Source organism: Nicotiana tomentosiformis, chromosome 2, assembly GCF_000390325.3.
Source record: "Nicotiana tomentosiformis chromosome 2, ASM39032v3, whole genome shotgun sequence".
NCBI classification, from domain to species: domain Eukaryota; kingdom Viridiplantae; phylum Streptophyta; class Magnoliopsida; order Solanales; family Solanaceae; genus Nicotiana; species Nicotiana tomentosiformis.
In genome coordinates this window covers 39,245,002-39,266,318 of record NC_090813.1, presented here as the reverse complement: position 1 = coordinate 39,266,318, position 21,317 = coordinate 39,245,002, and the positions used below count along the sequence as shown (strand labels likewise).

Sequence of the window (21,317 nt, the reverse complement as noted above, 5' to 3'; positions counted from 1 at the left end):
CCAATGAAAGCCTTAAACTTGCAATCAAGGAAAGAACTAAAATCATACCAGAAAACAATTCACAACCTTTTTTATGTGATCATACAAAACAGAACCTGCCATATTTTTTCCACCAAAATCAGGGATAAATATATACAAACCACTACTTCTATATCTACAAGTTAAATGAGCTTAGCTTTATCAGTTGTCACACTATAATCTCCCATTTCAAGTAGAATGGGATGAGGGGGGAAAAGAAAAAATCAAATTGATTGCTTTCATGTCAACGACAATAAAAATCCTCCTCCTCGAAGTCAGGAACTCCTAACATTGCCAAGGCCAAGTGACTCTTCATTTCACTTTTTGTCCGCTGCAATTGGGGATAACACTCAATCATACAACTATTACTGCGTGAAATAGACTTCTTTCTGGTCGTGGAACGAGGTTCTGTGCCTCTCAATATGGCAATGATCTCGTCCATATTGGACCTTCGAGACTCTTCACTGTGTATACATGCAGCTGCTGCTTGGGTCATCCGAGCTATTTGTTGTACATTCTTTTGAGGGAATTTGAGTCTTGGATCAAGAAACTTTTCAAGAGCTCCTTGCTGCATTAGAGGCTTTGCCTGATAACAACAAAGAAGACGATTTTAATGTCCAAATCTTGTCAAAAAGAACAAAAAAGGGTCTAAATTGTTATGCAGCCAATCATGGTAATAACACAAGGATAGATGGTCCAAATCATTGCCAAATTTTGATGCCTAGAGTCTTATCATCGTCAGTGTATTGAATCTGATTACTTCACACGCACACTGACTCATGTATGAACTGGTCAAATTGATTGTAATTGATATATATATATAGTAGAGCCATCTATCAGTATGATCAAGCATAATATTTTTATAAAGCTTATCACAAGGTTTCCATGCTTCTTTCAAAATATCATCAATCACAGGATGTCTCAGTTGTGCATCAGAGAGCTTGAACAGCCTACCAATAGAACAGAACAACAACAACAACAACAGCAGCAAAAAACCCAGTGAGAATCCCACAAGTGGGGTCTGGGGAGGGTAGGATGCACGCAGACCTTACCCCTACCTTTGTGAAGGTAGAGAGGTTGTTTCCGATAGACCCTCGGCACAAAGAACAATATAACAGAATACTCTATTCTAAAGACCATGTTTTCTTTGCGATAGTGACTATCTAGAACAGAAAATCTCTAAACATCAGCAAAACTGAAAGCCCCATTTAAAATCAAATAGAAGAAAGGAAAAGAGACAGGTTATCACACATAACTGGCTTTATTAAAAAAAATCACACTAGAGACATCCTTGGCAGAAATTATGGTGGATAATCTATATGCTTGCATTGACAAATACCAGCAAATGGAGCCGGACTGATTTAACTATCCAAAATAAAGATAAGCGAAGACAGCTTGGAAGAAATTAAAGCAAGAACCTACCCACAACACCAAGTTTTCTTCTCCTGGTCCTCTTTTCGCTTCAATTGGCTTCCTTCCAGTTAGCAGCTCCAGGAGGACAACTCCAACGGCATAAACATCAGTTTTATCTGATATTTTACCGTGCTGAAAATATTCAGGAGCTAAATACCTGCAAATGTAATTCAAATATCATAAATATAGGGATGTTCTTTACTGCCAAGCAACGTGAGGATCTTATTCATAGTCATGCCTAAGAGTTATCAAGAGAGAAATTATACCCGAATGTTCCTTTAACTGTTTTACAAAGGAAAGGTACAGAAGGTGAAGGAGTCCATGTAGCTAAGCCAAAGTCACACAACTGCATAAGTCAACATAAGGATTAAATTACAGAATCGACCAGAAGAACAACAACCAATTTGAGCTGTTAAATATGAACGTTCCTTTCATTACCTTGGGTATTTTCTTGGATGAGAGAAGAATGTTGGAGGGTTTGATGTCCCTGTGAACAACACACCTCTCAGTTCCATAATGCAAATACCCTATTGATTCTGCAATGCCTACGGCCACCTTATACCGCGTAGACCATGGAAGCGCTGGACCACCTTTCACTCCCCTCTTCTTCTCTGAGAATCAAACTCTATATATCTTAGTCTCAAACAAACTGTATTCTTATTGAAAAGAAAAGAAGTCCAAAAGTATTCTCACCATGTAAATAGCGCTCTAAGCTTCCACCAGATACATACTTGTAGACCAAAAAGAAACCCTCCTCTGGATCAATGCAAAAACCAACCAGAGGAACAATGTATGGGTTATGAAGAGAACTAGCAATCATCAATTCCCTACAGAATGCCTTTGGAGATTCCTTATCTTCCCTATCTAACTTCTTAATAGCAACACTTGTCCTCATAAATCCCACTCTTCCTCTGAAAACATAGCTCAATGCTCCTCTCCCCAAAACTCTACCTACCCAATTCAAGAAAACAAAAACAAATCAACATCACATAAATTGAAAATAAAGAAGGGCCAGAATTTGAACATAACCAATTTTGAGTACCTTTAGAAAAATAGCGAGTAGCAGAAGCAATCTCAGCATAGGTGAACCTAATTAAAGAATGAGTCACAGGAGAAATACTCCTCTCAAGTGATTGAATTTTCCTCCATTTTAGCTCTCTGGAAAGTGGATCAGTCAACCCATTATCCAAATTCACCATCAAAACAGTAGCAGAGGAACATCTATTCATATTCATAGACTCAAGCTCAACCTGAGAACAAAAACTGAACCTAAAAGAGGAGTGAAGTGAATGTGGCTCAGCATTAATCAATTCAGTACCACAAGCTCCTGACTCAGCAAGTAACCAAGCTTTATTATGCTCCAAACTGCTGCTAACAATACCTTTATCCTTATCACCGTTATCCTCGCCGGAAGTTCGCCGCCGGCAAGTCGGAATAAAACAGGCCAACCCAAAATCCCAAATCATTCTGTAAATTAAAGATTTGATTTTTAACTCATCATACCCACAATAGTTGTTATCAGTATCAGTACTGGCTAAAGGTTGAGTCTTTGACCTGTAAAAAGGCTCCACAGAGTTAGTACAACTACTCTGAAGAAACCCCATTTTGAGAACGGATCTTGAAAAGCTATACACAAAAACCCACAAACCCAAAAAAGAAAAAGAAAGAATAAAGAAAAGTAAACAACTTTGCTTGTAGGAGAGGATAGAGTTACCTTACTCTCACTATTGGAGAGAATAAGGGGATCGAATATATAATGAAAAGTATGAAAATGTGTGAGAGATGGTCCCTTAGAACTAAAATAAGACCGACCCAGGTTTTATTTTTACGTGGAAACAGTTAATGGCATTATACTAAGAACAAGAAAAATGTGAATTGTGATAAATGCAAGATTCTTGGTGTTAAGGTTTAACAAGACAAGTAAAAACTATAAAAAGATGCCTTCTTTCATAATAATGGGGGGCTTTTCTGGGTAGGAAGGAACTTTTCTTTTATTGGGGGGATGCTTGCGGATTTTGGATAAGTTTTAAACAAAGTAGGAAAAGATTTATTAGGCGGTATAATGAGAGGGAAAAGGGCAAGTTAGGGGTTAATTTGGTATTGGAGTATTAATTATAGTGCAATAATTAAGTAGGAAAATGGGACAAAATGATGGATGTAGTAGTTTGGTGACCTTCTCATCCCCCAACTACCATTCTTGACAGCAGAGCTCTCTTTTGTCATTCCACTTCTTTAAGTCTTTAACATTCTTGGCTTGGCTTTGAGAGCAATCGCAATTTACAACAACAACAAACTCGGTGTAATTTCACCCGTGAAGTTTGAGAAAATTAATATGTACGCGGACCTTACTTTTACCTTGTGAAAATAAAAAGAATATTTTCAATTTACCTTCGACTCAATAAACAATTAAAAAGAAGCAACGAACAACAACAAGGTGATATGACAACAGAAGCGAATGACACATCGTGTAATAACAAAAATATAGAAATAAAAAAAATACAAGAATAATACTAATATTACTGATGAGAATGACACAACATGTAATAATAAAGATCTAGGAATAAGAAAATAAGAATACTACAAGGTAAGACTAGGAGAAACTCTCCACTATAGGCCTTCAATACTAATTTTCGGTAAACTAAAGCAATGTTCTGTCTAATTCTCAAATTCAATAACATAAGTTTTTATTGTACAATTATAGCTCGAATACTTGGAATCCTTCTGATTGATGTGAGCTCAGTGAAGTATATGAGAGTGTTATTTTATTTTTGTCAAAAAATTGTATCTGTGAATATGATACTTTTAGAAATTAAATTAAAACAATTTTATCAAAAGAATATGAACGTAAATATACCTAGATAACAAGATCATGATAACGTTTGTCTGCTTATGCTAGCACTCTTTAACTAGCGTTACGTTTGGGTTCAAATTGGGGGTTGCAAAAGAGATTTGGATTAAACTTAGTTATTCTCGATCGATAAGCTTTAAGAATCTAAGTGGATTTTAAAAAAATTCTTGCATTTAACTCCTTCCGACAATCCGTATAAACCTAAGTTTAATCTATGAATTTTGACACAAAAAGACAAGGGACAAACAAGGGAATGAGAGCGGGAAGGTCAGTTGAAACATCATATTCATGAACATTGCTAATGATATGTCGCTTATTTCGAATAATAGCATATGAGATCTTTAGGTGGAATAATCATAGTTACTTTAGGTTATATAGGGTCTTTAATTAACGATGATACATGCTCCTCCCATGTCAACAAATTAAGTAATTACGGGATCATGCGATGGATGTGAATAATCAACACTTTTTAATAATAGTTGTGTTTTGATCTAACTTGTTATCGATTATTTTATTAGAAATCTAATATCTTCAATTACCACAGATTTTATTCAATAAAACTTAGGTAGGTGAAGAAAATTATCTACCATTTTTGTTGCTACTATGAAATAGATATTACTCATGATTATCCCTCACTTTAATTGATCCGTTCTCATTAGTAATTTTATCAAATTATATATTTAAGTTATCACCAACAAGAAATAAAAATATTAAGGATCACTAAATTAATCGATATGAAAGGACGACCTTGAAAGGTTAAACATTATAAATACATTTTTAATCAAAAGGAGTTAGGAATGCATAAATATCTGCCCCTGTGAAAATGAAAAGGAAAGGAAATAAATGGATAAAGAAGCCGTGCAGAGAAGAGTCAGCTAAGCTACCTAATTAATATGGACGAAGGCAGTTAGTTAAGCTGATACCACTGGAAAATTTCCCAGATAGCTACTATCACAAATTAAAATCACTCTGCTTAAATATTACAGGTTATAAAATAATATAACATCTAGTTTAAGAATTTCTTCCCTAACAGTAAAAATAAAATCAGAAGGTTCGTGCTTGTGAACCTGAGTGAAAGGACGGAGCCAAGCTTTTTTGTAGAGTGTGTGTGTGTGTGTGGGGGGGGGGGGGGGGGGGGCATTTACGCCAAATTATATTACTTGTAGTTTACTATGATTAGTATTAAAATAAGGAGAGAATATCTATTAATTAACTATAGTTAACCTGTAACAGTTTATGTAAAGCCACATGACACATGTCATGTATATATTGAGTTGTTAGTGTATACACTGAGTTTGGACGAGTAATTTTTTCCCACCAAAGTTTGGATGAGTTTATTCCCCTCTTCGGTGGCGTAGAGGTGTCAGGGGTGTAAATAGTTTGGTTCGGCCGATTATTTTATAAAATTTGTATCATATCAATTTTTCGATTATTTTATTATATATAATCAAAATTAGACTTTTCGAAACTGTCCCAATCATGTCGGTTTCTCTTCGGTATCGGTACAGTTCGGTTAATTTTTGATATTTTTTTAAAATGTCATGTAAAAGTCACTAGTAGAAGTAGAATACAATAACATACGCACTTTAATAGGACTTAGTAAAACTCTCTAGAAATTTTTATAGTTTAAAAGGTGATGAATTAAGAAAATATGAAAGATGGCTAAAGTATAGGTCCATCAACTATTCTACAGCAACGTAGAAGAAACTAAGCAAATACATATAAATATAAATCACACGAGTGAAAAAATGTTAACCAAAGTGGGACTCAAGAATAAAGTCTATAGAAGATTAAATATTCAAAAAAATAAATCTAAATCATACGAAAGGAAACATATTCAATACATTGTAGTGTGGTACTCATAATCGCTACAATACCTTGTGTCTTGCTAGTGAATATGCTGGAAATAATTTACTTTCAATAGGAGTAGCATAACAGGTTTGAAAATTAGGATTTTGACTTTAATTACTTATTGGCTTGTATCTGTTTCATGATTTCAAGGCCCAAGAAAAAATTATTGCTTTATTATTTTTAAACTTAATATATAAATATATTTTTCACATTGTAAATTTATTCAGTACGGTTCGATATTTTTTTGATTTATTTTTATAAAATAAAAGATTTACCCTAATTATCGATACAACTATAGATTTATATAAAAACCTTAAAAGAAACATAAAATTCGGTTCTGTATGGTACGGTTCGGTAGGTTTAGTTAGTTTTTAAATATCCATTGACACCCCTAAGGGTGTATTCCTCTCCTAGCTCAACATTTACCTGCACGTATAACTCGATTTTAGAGTTCATAATGTTTACCCGTAAAATTGTATAGTTAAATTTGTTTGTGGTTTCTAGACAAGTGAATTAATTTGATCCAAAAACTAATGAAATAACTTCTGAAATATAAAATACTTAGCCTTAGAATGTAGATGAAACGACAGAGCTGATGAGTCCGGGAACAGGGTTTTCGGGCACAACAATCATGAGATCAATAGCGAGAAAATAAAATTGTATTAGAATATTGTATAGAATGTAGTGTAAGTTAACTAGAAAGTTCCTCTCTATTACAATGATAACTGAGCTCTCTATTTATAGCTATGTCTAGGGAAAGAAGTCCTAGGATCGTGCCCTTCTTTAATGTCAATTATGAGGGCCATTGATGAAGATATAACGTTAGACATAAATGCCAAATTCCTTGTAACGGGCCATCATCCTTAATGCTGCAAAATGTTCCGTATTAAATATTACCGAGCGCAAAATATTTAATACTCGTTATTTCTTCCGGTGACAAGCGGAATAGCTATGTTCGGTGGCCATCCTCATCTGGTGTTCCACGTGTCCTTCCTTTAAGCGGCCATGTGTCATGTCGTATTTTTTTTTGATGACCCAAAAGGTCATTTTATGTTTTAGAACTCGAATCTGCGCCCTTAAGCCTTAAAAATCTCATTTTACCTTCCTTGATTTTACATGCGCAGTCCGGACAGGTTTTCGGAAAGTTTTTATGTTGAAAACTAATAAAAATAAGCATTTTGCCTTAAAAGTTAATTTTAGTTGACTTCGATCAATATCTTTTGTAAACGAGCCCGGATCTGTACTTTGACGGTCCCGGTGGGTCCGTATCGAATTATGGGACCTGGGCATATGCGCGGAATCAAATTCGGAGGTCCCCAGCTCAAGTTATGAATTTTTGATAAAAACTAAAAGTCTGAAAAATTAATTATTTTTAAGAATTGATTGATGTTTGGCATTGTTAGTGCCGGGTCCGTATTTTGGTTCTGGAGCCCGATACAAGTTCATTATGATATTTAAGATCTTGTCTGTGAAATTTGGTGAGAAGCGGAGTTGATTTGACGTGATTCGGACGTCCAGTTGAGAAAATAGAAATTTTAAAGTGTCTTGAGAATTTCATTTGATTTGGTGCTAAATTCGGAGTTCTATGTGTTATTTTGGCGATTTGATCGCGCGAGCAAGTTCGTATGATATTTTTACACTTGTGTGCATGTTTGGTTTGGAGCCCCGAGGGCTCGGGTGAGTTTCGGATAGGCTACGGAGTGAGATTTGGCTTGGAAAACACTGTTGGGCATCTGATATTATTGCAGGCCTCTGATCTCGCATTTGCGAGATCAGGCATCGCAATTGCGACCTCTGAGAGGTTCGCATTTGCGAGCTTCTCATCGCAAATGGGAAGAGAAGCTGGGCCAATAGTTTTCGCATTTGCGAAGGGAGTCGGGGAAGGGCAGTGATCGCAAATGTGATCATTTAGTCGCATTTGCGAAGATTCAGTGGTCGCAAATGCGACACTTTCCTCGTATTTGCGAAGGCATCGGGACTGTGAAGGGCATCGCAATTGCGAGTGTTCCTTCACATTTGCGAAGCTCAGGTCGCAATTGCGACACCTGCAGTTGAGTAAAAGAGACTTAGACGGGATTTTTCATCCATTTTTCATATTTTCAAAACCCTAAACCTTAAGAGGCGATTTTCCAAAGACCAAATCTTCCCCAAATCATAGGTAAGTGATTCCTAACTCTTTTCTTTCAATCTTTTACATCTTATAACAAGATTTCAACCTAGAATCTAGATTTTTTAGGGTGAAATTAGGATTTTTGGGTAGAACTTAGGAATTTCGAAATTTGGGGATTTAGACCTCGAATTGAGGTCGGATTCCAAAACCAATTATATATCCGGACTCGTCTCGGAATGAGTGTTCGGATTTCGTAAGTTTTTCCGTGATTTGAGACGTGGGTTCCACTGCCGAATATTTTAATGAATTTCAGATTTTATCCGAAAAATTAGTTAATTCATATGGAAGTAATTCCTATGATTCGGATTGAGTATATTGAATTGTTTGTGAATAGATTTAAAGCTTTCGGATACAAATTTAAAAGAAAAAGTTGTGGTTGAGTAATTGATTGGAATTTGAAAGCGAGGTAAGTGTCGTGGTTAACCTTGACTTGAGGGAATAGAACCCTTAAATTATTTGTTATGTGAAATGCATGTGAACGACGTATAGGCGAGGTAACGAGTGTCTATATGTCGTCAAATTAATTGTTTGCGTATTTACTTGAAAAATCATAAATTATTTTAAATCATGAATTAATTATTATAATAATTGTTTCTCTCTTATTCTTTGTCAAATTTTAATTCTTGAATTCTTGCATTAATTGTTACAGCTATTTGAATTATGTACCTTAATTGTTATTTAACATTTAACATATTAAATATTAAACTGCATATTTTCTCTCTGATTTCCATAATAATTTGCTATTTGCCTTGTTTGTTTCATAATTAAATCACAATTATTGTATGCGTGTTGTCTTATAATTTTATATTAATTATTACATTTATTGGAAAAATTTTTTCTATAAGAATTGGTAAATGAATATGTTGGAGGATCGGGTTGCACGTCGCAACCGAATTGATTATAATGAATATATTGGAGGATCGGGTTGCACGCCGCAACAGAATTGATTATAATGAATATATTGGAGGATCGGGTTGCATGCCGCAACAGAATTGATCATAATGAATATATTGGAGGATCGAGTTGCACGCCGCAACAGACTTATTAAAAGTCCATATTGGAGGATCGGGTTGCACGCCGCAAAAAACTTATTAAAAGTCTATATTGGAGGATCGGGTTGCATGCCGCAACAGACATATTAAAATTCCATATTGGAGGATCGGGTTGCAAGACGTAACAGACTTATTTAAAAGTCGACATGCATATATATATATATTGGGGGATCGGGTTGCACGCCGCAACAGACTTGATTAAAATGAATATATTGTGAGAGCGAGTTGCACGTTGCAACAGAACTGAATGTAAATATATTGTGAGAGCGGGTTGCACGCAGCAACAGAATTGATGGAAATGATAATTAGTTATGACTGCTGAGTTGACTTCAATTATTATAAACGAGTTACCCGATTTATTTCTATTATTGTTTTTGTTACTAATATTGCATACAGAAAATGTAAGTGACCCGCCTTAGCCTCGTCACTACTTCGTCGAGGTTAGGCTCAGCACTTACCAGTACATGGGGTCGGTTGTACTAATACTACACTCTACACTTCTTATGCAGATTTTGGCGTTGGTCCCAGCGGCGTGCCTTAGACTTGCTCGGATTTCAGCTACTCAGAGGAGACTTGAGGTATAACTGTACGACGTTCGCAGTTCTGAAGTCCCCAGCTACTTTACTTTAGCTGTGTGTTTATTTCTAGACAGCTTTATTTTATTCAGACTTTTATTTATATTTATTCTAGAAGCTCGTGTACTTGTGACACCAATTCTGGGATGGTATTTAGACACCGTTATTTTTATGAATTATTCACTATATTTCAGACTTTACTTCCGTAATTATTCTTTGTTGTTAATAAATTTAAAAATTGTTTTAAAAATGGATAATATTATTCTAACGTTGGCTTGCCTAGCAAGTGAAATGTTAGGCGCCATCACGGTCCGAATATGGGAATTTCGGGTCGTGACAGTTGGTATCAGAGCACTTGGTTATATAGGTCTCACGAGTCACGAGCAAGCTTAGTAGAGTCTGAAGGATCGGTATAGAGACGTCTGTACTTATCTCTCAGAGGATATGAAGTTTAGGAATATCACTTCTTTCATTCCTTATCGTGCGGCATTGATTTTGCTTGAAACCTATATCTCGTATTCCTTTGTATCTACTCGTGTATGACATTGCGCACTCGGTATCAGTTGTGCATCGACGATTCGTGATGCCATAAATGGATTACGAGAGAGCCATAGATGCTCAACATTGCCTCAACGCGTGGTTCCGACTGAAGATGCAGACGTATTGAGAAATCAACCAGTGAATCATGTGAGGGATGCAATGGACCTTGGCATCTGGTTGATTTATACGAGCTGTGAAGGTTATTATTGTGGATCATCGGACGTGGTGAACTATGACTTCGCGCCGAGTGGGGGGGAAGTCCACTATTAATGGATGGATTGCGGGGTCAAGTGTTATATCAGTTTTGGCCTGAAATGTATATATGTGGTACTAAAAGGTTCCCCAAAAATTTACACATGTTTAAGGCGAGAGATTTTGTAGAGGATAAGGTTGGGACTTGCGGTATGTCCGTCTACTTAATAATCCTATACTTCAGTACCAAAGGAGTTAGAGAAACAACTTTAAATTTACAAAATGTCTACTTAGTGTGGACGTCATGGTTGCGGATTTTGGGGTGCTTCGGAGGAAGTACAGTGGTTGAGGAGGTTCTGGACTATGTGGTTTGTGCTAAGAATTTCCTGCATAGAGCTCTACTTTTGTGATCATTGTGTATAAATAGGGGTAAGGGTTACCCCAAAGAAGAATCGAAGAGTATGTTAAGAAATGGGTCAGCTCAACAGTGTTGAGTCAACATAACAAAAGAAGAAATTGGCCTTGGGAGAGATAATTCTCCACAGGTGTTCGTGGCAAGCCTATGAAGAGGGCAAACCAGCCAATACAACACCGCCCACTTGGCTCAATTCCTAGAACACTTTTGAAAGAGTTTGTTTCCCAGACTCTTCGTAATGCGTGGCACATAGGGTTTGAATAGTTGCATCAAATCACCATGACGGTGTCATAATATGCCATCTGGTTCAATAATTTAACCCGTCATATTCCTACTTTGCTTCCTATAGCTAGAGAGCCAGTCCACAGACTCATTAAAGGACTCAATTATGATCGTAAAATTATGTATGACTCGGGAGCTACAGGCTGATGCTTCATTTCCACTAGTGGTAGAAATTTCCAAGATATTAGAACGTGTTTGGGGTGAGGAAAAAGGAAACTAAGGAGGCCAAGACGTCTCGAGGTTCTGGGGGATTCAGTGGATTCTACTCTGTGAGTATAAATCATTATAGCGGGGGCTCGGGTAGTCGGCCAGCCCAGTTCGCACATCGGATTAATCGAGGTGCTCCAGTAAGTTCTTTTAATGCACCATTGACATAAGTGTCCTACAATGGTTATTCTAGTTATCTGGCACAGACTCAGTATGAGCAGCCAAACCTGCAAATGGGTTGTTATGAATGCGGTGATACTAGGCACATCATGAGAAAAATTGTCCCAAACTTGAGAGAGGCATATTTCATCAGATCACTCAGGCTACGTTCCTCATTGCAGTTACTACACCACCCACACGACCAGTTAAGGGTGGAGGACAGGCGGGTAGAAGGCGTCCTAGAGGTGGAGACCCAGCCATTGTTATATTTGTTTTATGGTATGGTGGAGGTCGTTACATCAGATGGTGTCGTTATAGGTACGATCTCGATTTAAAATAAAGGAATAATTTCCTTAACTTGATTCGGTTCTGAATATCAAGACGAGTCCTCCTATTGTGCTACACTTATGAGTGAGCTTCATAATTCTATAATCTACTTATGTGTTTACTTCTGTTGGGAGGTTTTATGGAGATAACTACACATATCATTCCATGATGGACTCTAGTAAAATTTGTGAGGCTAAAGGTGCCTTTCTGGTACTTATTTCGGTATGTTTTGATGTATTTCCGAATAATTAATTACAAATTGTGAATTATATGCCCTACCGGTGTAGGGTACATTATGTGTTGTGATTTTGTTTAACGAAAGTTATTTAAAAGGAGAAAATGGAAAGTTTCGATTGGCAAGATGTGTATATTACTTGTGATTCAGAACTGAGGCCGATGTCCTCGCATTTTAAAATAAATTGATATGTTTAAACCGGGCTATGAGCTGCGGTGGAAGTTATATAAGGACGAGATCCTTGTGATAAAAATATTTGTGTTTAAATTCTCCCTTGTGAAATTAAATTTGTACTATAGTACTAATAGGGAGTCATGCTTGCGAGGCTTATTTGAATTTTTTTTTGTATGAAATTCTCTGTGCATACTTGCCAAATTCGTGTTGTAATATTGAGTTGTAACCTACGAGGTAGGTGCCTGCCCAGATGGCGTTAAATGTGAATCGTTAATTCAGGTAAATAATTATGAGGTCTTCATGCCTCGCATCTCGTTATTAGTATTATGAAGGTTTGAAATGAGATTTTTGTTAACATGAAGTTAATTGACGATTCTGTAATTGATTATGAACAACTATTAAGACCAGATTAACCTAGAAGGGTGCCCCATTTAGATGATCAGATGAGTGTGAGTGGAGCTTTCAGAAGCTCAGGACCGCTTTGACTACAACACTAGTGTTGGTATTATCCACAGGTTCAGGATCGTATACGGTATATTGTGACGCCTATCACATTGGGCTTGGTGCAATATTAATGCAAGATGACAGGGTGATTGCATATGCGTCGCGGCAGTTAAAAGATCACGAGAAGAATTATCTTGTTCATGACTTAGAACTGGCAGCCATTGTTCATGCGCTGAAGATTTGGAGGCATTACCTCTACGGAGAACTGGCAGCCATTGTTCATGCGCTGAAGATTTGGAGGCATTACCTCTACGGTGTCTCGTGTGAGGTATTTATTGATCATCGCAGCCTTCAGTATCTGTTCAAATAAAATGATCTTAATTTGAGGCAGAGAAGATGGTTGGAGTTGTTGAAAGACTATGATATCACCATTTTGTATCACCCCGGAAAGGCCAATGTGGTGGCCGATGCTTTGAGTAGAAAGGTTGTGAGTATGGATAGTCTTGCGTATATTCCGGTTGGTGAGAGGCCATTAGCTGCAGATGTTCAGACTTTGGCTAATCAGTTAGTGAGGCTAGATGTTTCAGAACCCAGTCGGGTTCTAGCTTGCACAGTCGCTCGGTCTTCTTTATATGAGCGCATCAGAGAGAGACAATATGATGATCCTCATTTACTTGTCCTTAAGGGCACAGTGCGACACGGTGATGCCAAACAGGTTGCTGTGGGAGAAGATGGAGTTCTGCGAATGCAGGGTCGTATTTGTGTGCCTAATATGGATGGGCTTCGTGAATTAATTCTTGAAGAGGCACACAGTTTCAGGTATTCTATTCATCCAGGTACTCCCAAAATGTATCAAGATTTGCGGCAACATTATCGGTGGAGGAGAATGAAAAAGGATATAGTTGCATATGTAGCTCGGTGCCTGAATTGTCAGCAAGTTAAGTACGAGCATCAGAGACCTGGTGGTTTGCTTTAGAACTTAGAAATTCCTGAATGGAAATGGGAGTGTATCACTATGGATTTTGGTTGTTGGACTCCCACGGATACAGAGAAAATTCGATGCAGTTTGGGTCATTGTGGACAGATTGACCAAGTCAGCGCATTTCATTCCTGTGGGAGCTACTTATTCCTCGGAGCGGTTGGCAGAGATTTACATTCGTGAGATTGTCCGTATTCACGGTGTGCCTGTGTCTATCATTTTTGATCGAGGTACGCAGTTTACCTCTCACTTTTGGAGGGCAGTACAGTGTGTGTTAGGTACGCGGGTTGAGTTGAGCACAACATTTCATCCTTAGACGGACGGACAGTCCGAGCGTACTATTCAGATCTTGGAGGATATGCTCTGCGCCTGTGTTATTGACTTTGAAGGTACTTGGGATCAATTTTTGCCGTTAGCAGAGTTTGTTTATAATAATAGCTACCAGTCGAGCATTCAAATGGCTCCATATGAGGCATTATACGGAAGGCGATGCCGATCGCCAGTTGGTTGGTTTGAACCAGTAGAGGCTCGGTTGTTAGATACCGATTTGGTACAGGTTGCCTTGGGTAAGGTCAAGATTATTCAGGATTGACTTCGCACAGCTCAGTCTAGGCAAAAGAGTTATGCCGACCGTAAAGTTCGTGATATTACATTCATGTTGGAGAAAGAATATTGCTCCGGTTTTCACCTAGGAAAGGTATAATGAGGTTTGGAAAGAAGGACAAGTTGAGCCCTAGGTATATCAGACCTTTTGAGATTCTGAAGAGAGTGGGAGAGGTGGCTTACAGGCTTGCGTTGCCACCTAGTTTAGCAGTTGTTCATCCGGTATTTCATATGTCCATGCTTTGAAAGTATCACGGTGATCCATCCCATGTGTTAGATTTCAGCTCTGTCCAGTTGGACAAGGATTTGACTTACGAGGAGGAGTCGATGGCAATTCTAGCTAGGCAAGTTCGTCAGTTGAGATCAAAGAGTTACCCTTCAGTTCGAGTGCAGTGAAAAGGTCAGCCTATTGAGGCAGCTACTTTGGAGTCTGAGTCCGATATGCAGAGTAGATATCCCACCTTTTCACCAGCCCGGGTACTTTTCTATGTCCATTCGATGACGAACGATTATTTTAGAGGTGGAGAATGTGATGACCCAAAAGGTCATCTTATATTTTAGAACTCGAATCTGCGTTCTTAAGCCTTAAAATCTTATTTTTACCTTCCTCGATTTGCGTGCACAGTCCGGGCAGGTTTTCGAAAAGTTTTTATGTTAAAAACTAATGAAAATAAGAATTTTTGCCTTAAAAGTTGATTTTACTTGACTTCGGTCAACATTTTTGGTAAACGGCCCAGATCCGTGCTTTGACGGTGCCAGTGGGTCCGTATCAAATTTTGGGACCTCGGTGTATGCCCGAAATTGAATTCGGAGGTCCCCAACTCAAGTTATGAATTTTTGATGAAAATTAAAAGTCTGAAAAATTAATTATTTTTAAGAATTGATTGATGTTTGACATTCCTTAATTGTTATTTAACATTTAGCATATTAAATATTAAACTGCATATTTTCTCTCTGATTTTCATAATAATTTACTATTTGCCTTGTTTGTTTCATAATTAAATCATAATTATTGTATGCTTGTTGTCTTATAATTTTATATTAATTATTGCATTTATTGGGAAAATTTCTTCTATAAGAATTGAATATAATGAATATATTGGAGGATCGGGTTGCACGCCGCAACAGAATTGATTATAATGAATATATTGGAGGATCGGGTTGCACGCCGCAACAGAATTAATCATAATGAATATATTAGAGGATCGGGGGTTGCACACCGCAACCAACTTATTAAAAGTTCATATTGGAGGGGTTGCACGCCACAACAGACTTATTAAAAGTCCATATTGGAAGATCGGGTTGCACGCCGCAACAGACTTATTAAAAGTCCATATTGGAGGATCGGGTTGCACGCCGCAATAGACTTATTAAAAGTCCATATTGGAGGATCGGGTTGCACGCTGCAACAGACTTATTTCAAAGTCGACATATATATATATATATATATATATATATATATATATATATATATATATATATATATATATATATATATATATATATATATATATATATATATTATATTGGGGGATCGGGTTGCACGCCGCACCAGACTTGATTAAAATGAATATATTGTGAGAGAGGGTTGCATGTTGCAACAGAACTGGATGTGAATATATTGTGAGAGCAGGTTGCACGCTGCAATAGAACTGAATGTGAATATATTGTGAGAGCGGGTTGCACGCTGCAACAGAATTAAATGTGAATATATTGTGAGAGCGAGTTACACGCTGCAACAGAATTAATGGAAATGATAATTGGTTATGACTGCTGAGTTGGCTTCAATTATTATAAACGAGTTACCCGATTTATTTCTATTATTGTTGCTGTTACTAATATTGCGTATAAGAAATGTAAGTGACCCGCCTTAGCCTCGTCACTACTTCGTCGAGGTTAGGCTCAGCACTTACTAGTACATGGGGTCTATGCACTTCTTGTGCAGATTTTGGTGTTGGTCCCAGCGGCGTACCATAGACTTGCTCGGATTTCAGCTACTCAGAGGAGACTTGAGGTATAACTGCACGGCATTCGCAGTTCTGAAGTCCCCATCTACTTTACTTTAGTTGTGTGTTTGTTTCTAGACAGCTTTATTTTTATTCAGACCTTTATTTGTATTTATTATAGAAGCTCGTGCACTTGTGACACCAATTCTGGGATGGTATTTAGACACCATTGTGTTTATGGATTATTCACTATATTTTAGACTTTACTTCCGCAATTGTTCTTTGTTGTTAATAAATTTAAAAATTATTTTAAAAATAGGTAATATTATTCTAACGTTGGCTTACCTAGCAAGTGAAATGTTAGGCGCCATCACGGTTCGAAGGTAGAAATTTTGGGTCGTGACATTTTTCCTATACAGATAGTCCCTCTGCTTTCCGGTGACACAATCTTGAGTTACTAGAAAGTTGGTAGAAAGTACATTTTTGGCGGGAATTACTATAATTCCTTTTGAAAGCCACTGACGGTTGATTGGACGCTTGTCACTCAGCATTTAATTTCCCAAACAAGTGTCTTCCCATGATTTAGCACGCCTTTTGCCGATTGTCGAGGTAATCTTAGCCGCCAAAACTTTTACTTATACATATCAACTTCCCCTCTTGCATTCCAACTTCTTTCATATCATTTCGCCTACTAAGTCTTTATCTTCTTCAAACAAAAACCCTTTCTCTTTTTCGATGGATTCCTCCTCAAAACGTACTGGTTCTTCGAAAGGCAAAAACAAAACTGATGACTTTGTCGCTCCAACCGTAACCGTAGACTCCATCATACCAAAAAGACTCAATACCACAAAAGATTTTGAGGAGAAATTCCCTTCTACTAACCCTCGTACATGGGCTGTTAGCAGATACTCTTATTCTATTCGTCCATCTAGTATTCTCGCTGTGAAGGAAGATTGTCGTTGCCATGAATTGGATATCATGGCTCCCGATCTATCGAAGCGAGTGACCCTTCCCAAGGAAGAGTTTACATACCTTTACACGTATCCCTTTACTTTGGGTGCATTTTCTTTGAGTGGAGAGCTTGATTCCGTAATTACAGAATTTTGAGTTCGCTACCAAGTGTGTTTGGCACAGGTATATCCTTCAGTGTGGAGGACGGTCTCTTGTCTTCGGCTTTGTGCCAAGAAACCAGAGAGGAGCTAACCCTAGCTCATATGATGAATCTCTATTCCCCCAAAACTTTCTGTGGGGGAATGATAAACTTTTGCAAGCATGGCCACCATGCTTTACTGTCTAGCATGGATGACGACAATGACCGTGGGTGGATGGAACGGTTTGTTGCAGTTGCCACCAGTGACGTTATTCCAACAACGGCTTCATAATTTCTAATTTCCGGTTACTTGGAACCGCTCTCGTGAGTTCCCTTTAATAAACGTTTTCCTACTAAATATTCTTTCATGCTCGTATTGATCCTTCGACCTTCATTTGTTACAGAGACTCGATGGATCACACCGGTGATAGAAGGCTTAGACCAGTGGGTTTAGAAGATCTTGTACGTCACAACGCCCGAAACCCATTTGTGGAAAGAGTTGTCCCTTAAATACAGGAGGAAGGCCAAAAATCACGATAACTTTAATTTACCTTGTTTCCATTTTTTGTATATGAAGAACTCGGTTGAACCCTTCTGACTTGTTCTTGAAATTAGGTCTACTTGTGGGCTCAATTAATGTCCCCGAGGAAGATGTTTTGGCTAACCCTGCTGATGCGGCGAGGCTACTTCAGGAGGCACTTACTCGAACATGCATCTCCGGGCCTGCTTCGGGCCCAAACATTTCTTCACGAAGTCCCCGACCAGAGAATAAGCAACCAAAGAGAAAACGTTCCTCTGCGACCGGGGAAAAGAATAAGAGGGCAAGGGTTGATGCCCCCGAGTCATCTCCGATTGCGATGATGATTGATCCTCCTTTCGGGCTGGTCATAGACACTGTGATAATCGATGATGATGAAGAAGCTAGTGATGAGGGAGCTTATTTACATACAAGGATGTGATCCACATCATCTCAACATGATGCTCAACCTGTTGAAACAGTCATACCAACCGAGGATGATGTCTCGTCACTTTGAGGAGAGTTTGATTTGGTAGATAATGCCAACTCCCATTCTCGGGCCCCAATTGTTGTGCCCGATATTGCGAGGCAGAGTATCGGGTCCCCTCCATCTTCGGTTGACGAGCACCCAACATCTAGTGCCACTTTTGATGCAACTGTCTCTCATTCTTCTACCTCATCAGCTTCATCACCACCTTCTCCTATACCAGCAACTACTACATCACTTTTATCTTCATCCACCCTTCCACCAACAACATCATCTTCATCGGCCGCACCTGACCATGAAGAAAGTATCCCTCCTCCACAGTCCCCAATTTATGGGAATGTGGGGCAAAATTATGTTGCCCTTTCTGAAGATCCACAATGGAGGAGAAGTGTTACCCATTCGGTCTCCACCGGGTGCAACTTGCTTTCGAGGCCGGTGGAGCTTGCTAACTATCTGAAGCCTTTGGGTTCAGAAAAAGACTGGGAGAAGATTCAAACACTCTCGGGGAAGTGTACAAATGTACTTTATGTTATTTGTACACAAATATTTCTTCCTCTGTTATTTCTTCAACTTTTGAACAAATGTACTTTATGTTTTACCTCTTCTTGTTTTGTAGGCCAACTTTCTTGCTTCTAAGGGCCTTCAAAGGCTTATTCGTGAGAAGGAAAAACTTACTTACGAACGAGATCGGCTTTTGGCGGAACGAGACCAGACTGTTCTCCGTCTCTCGTAACTAGAAACCAAGACTACTGAGGCTGTTATTTTGGAGACCCGTTTGCAGCAAAGTGAGCAAGAGGTGGTAACCCTTAGCCAAGCAATTGGGCCGCTAATGGTTAGATTTAATGAAGCCAAGGCCAAATGGGCAGAAGTCTAGAACATCGTCCTTGCTGCAAACGATCGTAAGGCTGCCTTCGTTGAAAGAGTGATTAATTGGAGGCAGCCTTAAACTCCAAAAGTGAAGAGTTTGCTGCTGTGGTGGCAAAACATACCCAGCTAGAAGAGAAGTACATGAAAACTATCGAGCATAATAGGCTCTTTAGTTCAACTGTCCGCGAGCTCGACCTCAGTCTCAAATCTGCTGGGTCCGCCCAGGAAAACCTTTTCGTCGAAGATGCTCAACTCAAAGAAGAACTCAAGTGCTGAGAGGATACCCTCATTTTTGATAAAACTTATTCCATGTATAGCATTGGGAGAAAAACCTTGGAAGATGCCAAAATTGCTAAAGCTAGAGAGCTTGAGTTGGCTGCAAAAAATGGACTCCCGGTACAGTATGACGCTCCAGGTTCTTCTAATTTCGGTTCCGAGTTTTTGGAAATTGAATAGGGATCGGAAGGCAAAGATGCTGAAGACCAAGCTGGGGAAAACGTTGAGCCATCGGTGGAACCATCTACTACTCCCGGGGATGCACATACTTCTCTTCCTCCTGATTCCGGAGACGCTGCAGTTTAGTTTTTTCCTTCCTTTTCTATTTTGTACCTTTATCATTTTGTTGCGTATTTGTAAATAAAAACATATTAAGTATAGTTTGAGTCTTACTTTCGTTTGAATGCTTATGCAAGTCTTTAACTTTTGTACTCGCTCAAGTATTCTACGCATATTGTTCTGTTCGTACTTTATTATGTGTAATCTCAGATGCCTTTCCTTCGAGGCATTTTGGTTTCGAGTATTATCCCTTTTTCGTGAGGGTTTCCATGAGTGTTTGCGCAAGTTTGCTTTTTGCGTCTTTTTCGTACGCGGCTTCGGGTGTATTTTTCCCTGATGGCATTCTAGATTTTGGGCATTGATTCTTCCAGAACCAACCCTTTACCATGAGGGTTTTTATAAGAGAGGGCCCTCTTATGTTTACGGTGCTCTTGAAGAGGACGTCTCCTATTCATTACGGCACAAATATTTGAAGTACTTGTTTAACTTTCAAATGACAAAATTAACTCATCGTTCAGACAATAAACAAGATAAAAACAAAAGGATTTCATTTCATTTAATTCCTTTTATTTTGAGCAGGATTGCCATGACTTGTTGCTATCTTGTTCAACTTGTTTCTACGGGGCTGGCTGTGCAGTCCCCGGTCCCGATAATGTATTATGTTCCCTGATTTTCATTCCCCAGTTGACGTGGCATTCAGTGTTGTCGTATTCTCATATCATTCCCCCTGAGTGTTCGAATATGAAGAATTTGAATTGGAATACTGGAAGTCTTGTATCTTTGAAGATCCCACCAATGAATTGCTAGATAGTCCTTCACTCCGCAACATATCTTGTTTCCCCTTAGGAACCCATGTTATCGAGCGAAAGAATACCTAACAGTCCTCTAGTGGTTTGTTCTCGTGAACGGTCGGGTAACCTCTGTTCGGTAGCAAACTTAATTTCCCGGTGGGAATTTGTTATCCAAGCAAAGATTATCTAATCGTCCCCAAGTGGAAACTTGTTCGTGTCCCTTGTTATGAAAGGTCTTATCACTGTTGTCTTTGTAGTATGCTTTCCGTCGCTGCCTCGTTAAAAATATTGCCAGAAAAACCCAATTGAGACAAAATCTAAACGAAGGGAAAAGGAGTGCAGCACATACTTTCCGTTTGACTATTGTTTGTCAACAGAAATATCTTTTGAGGTGAGCCACGTTCCAGTTGTTGGGCAACTTGTCTCCGTTCTGTTTCTCCAACTCGTATGATCCTTTCCTAGTGATAGCTGAAACCCGGTAAGGGCCTTCCCATGTTGGGCCTAACTTGCCCGCGTTGAGTTCCTGGGTGTTTTGAGTTACCTTCCTCAAGACCAAGTCTCCTATTTTGAAATAACAGAG

The 21,317-nt window shown here is 38.5% G+C and overlaps 1 protein-coding gene across 2 annotated transcripts; it reads right to left on the bottom strand.

Annotated features, from left to right (window-relative positions):
• Positions 1-18: 18 nt before the first annotated feature.
• LOC104116240 (pto-interacting protein 1) lies at positions 19-3,283 on the bottom strand. 2 transcript variants are annotated; one of them, XM_018777645.3, is made up of 7 exons: positions 3,146-3,283; positions 2,474-2,985; positions 2,125-2,382; positions 1,870-2,042; positions 1,698-1,777; positions 1,441-1,588; positions 19-604 (listed from the first exon to the last, which is right to left on the bottom strand). In XM_018777645.3, exons 2-7 carry the CDS (start codon positions 2,895-2,897, stop codon positions 263-265), a joined length of 1,425 nt encoding a protein of 474 aa, XP_018633161.1. In that variant the 5' UTR covers positions 2,898-2,985; positions 3,146-3,283; the 3' UTR covers positions 19-262. The 2 variants fall into 2 exon arrangements, with proteins under 2 accessions (XP_018633161.1, XP_009625352.1); XM_009627057.4 differs by having other exon boundaries at positions 2,474-3,246.
• Positions 3,284-21,317: the final 18,034 nt, after the last annotated feature.

Coding starts and splice junctions, on each gene's coding strand:
- LOC104116240 (XM_009627057.4), bottom strand. CDS start 3,035: ATGGGGTTTCTTCAGAGTAGTTGTACTAACTCTGTGGAGCCTTTTTAC. Junction 1,778..1,869: donor CATCCAAGAAAATACCCAAG/GTAATGAAAGGA, acceptor TGACTTATGCAG/TTGTGTGACTTTGGCTTAGC. Junction 605..1,440: donor AAGAAAACTTGGTGTTGTGG/GTAGGTTCTTGC, acceptor TGTTGTTATCAG/GCAAAGCCTCTAATGCAGCA.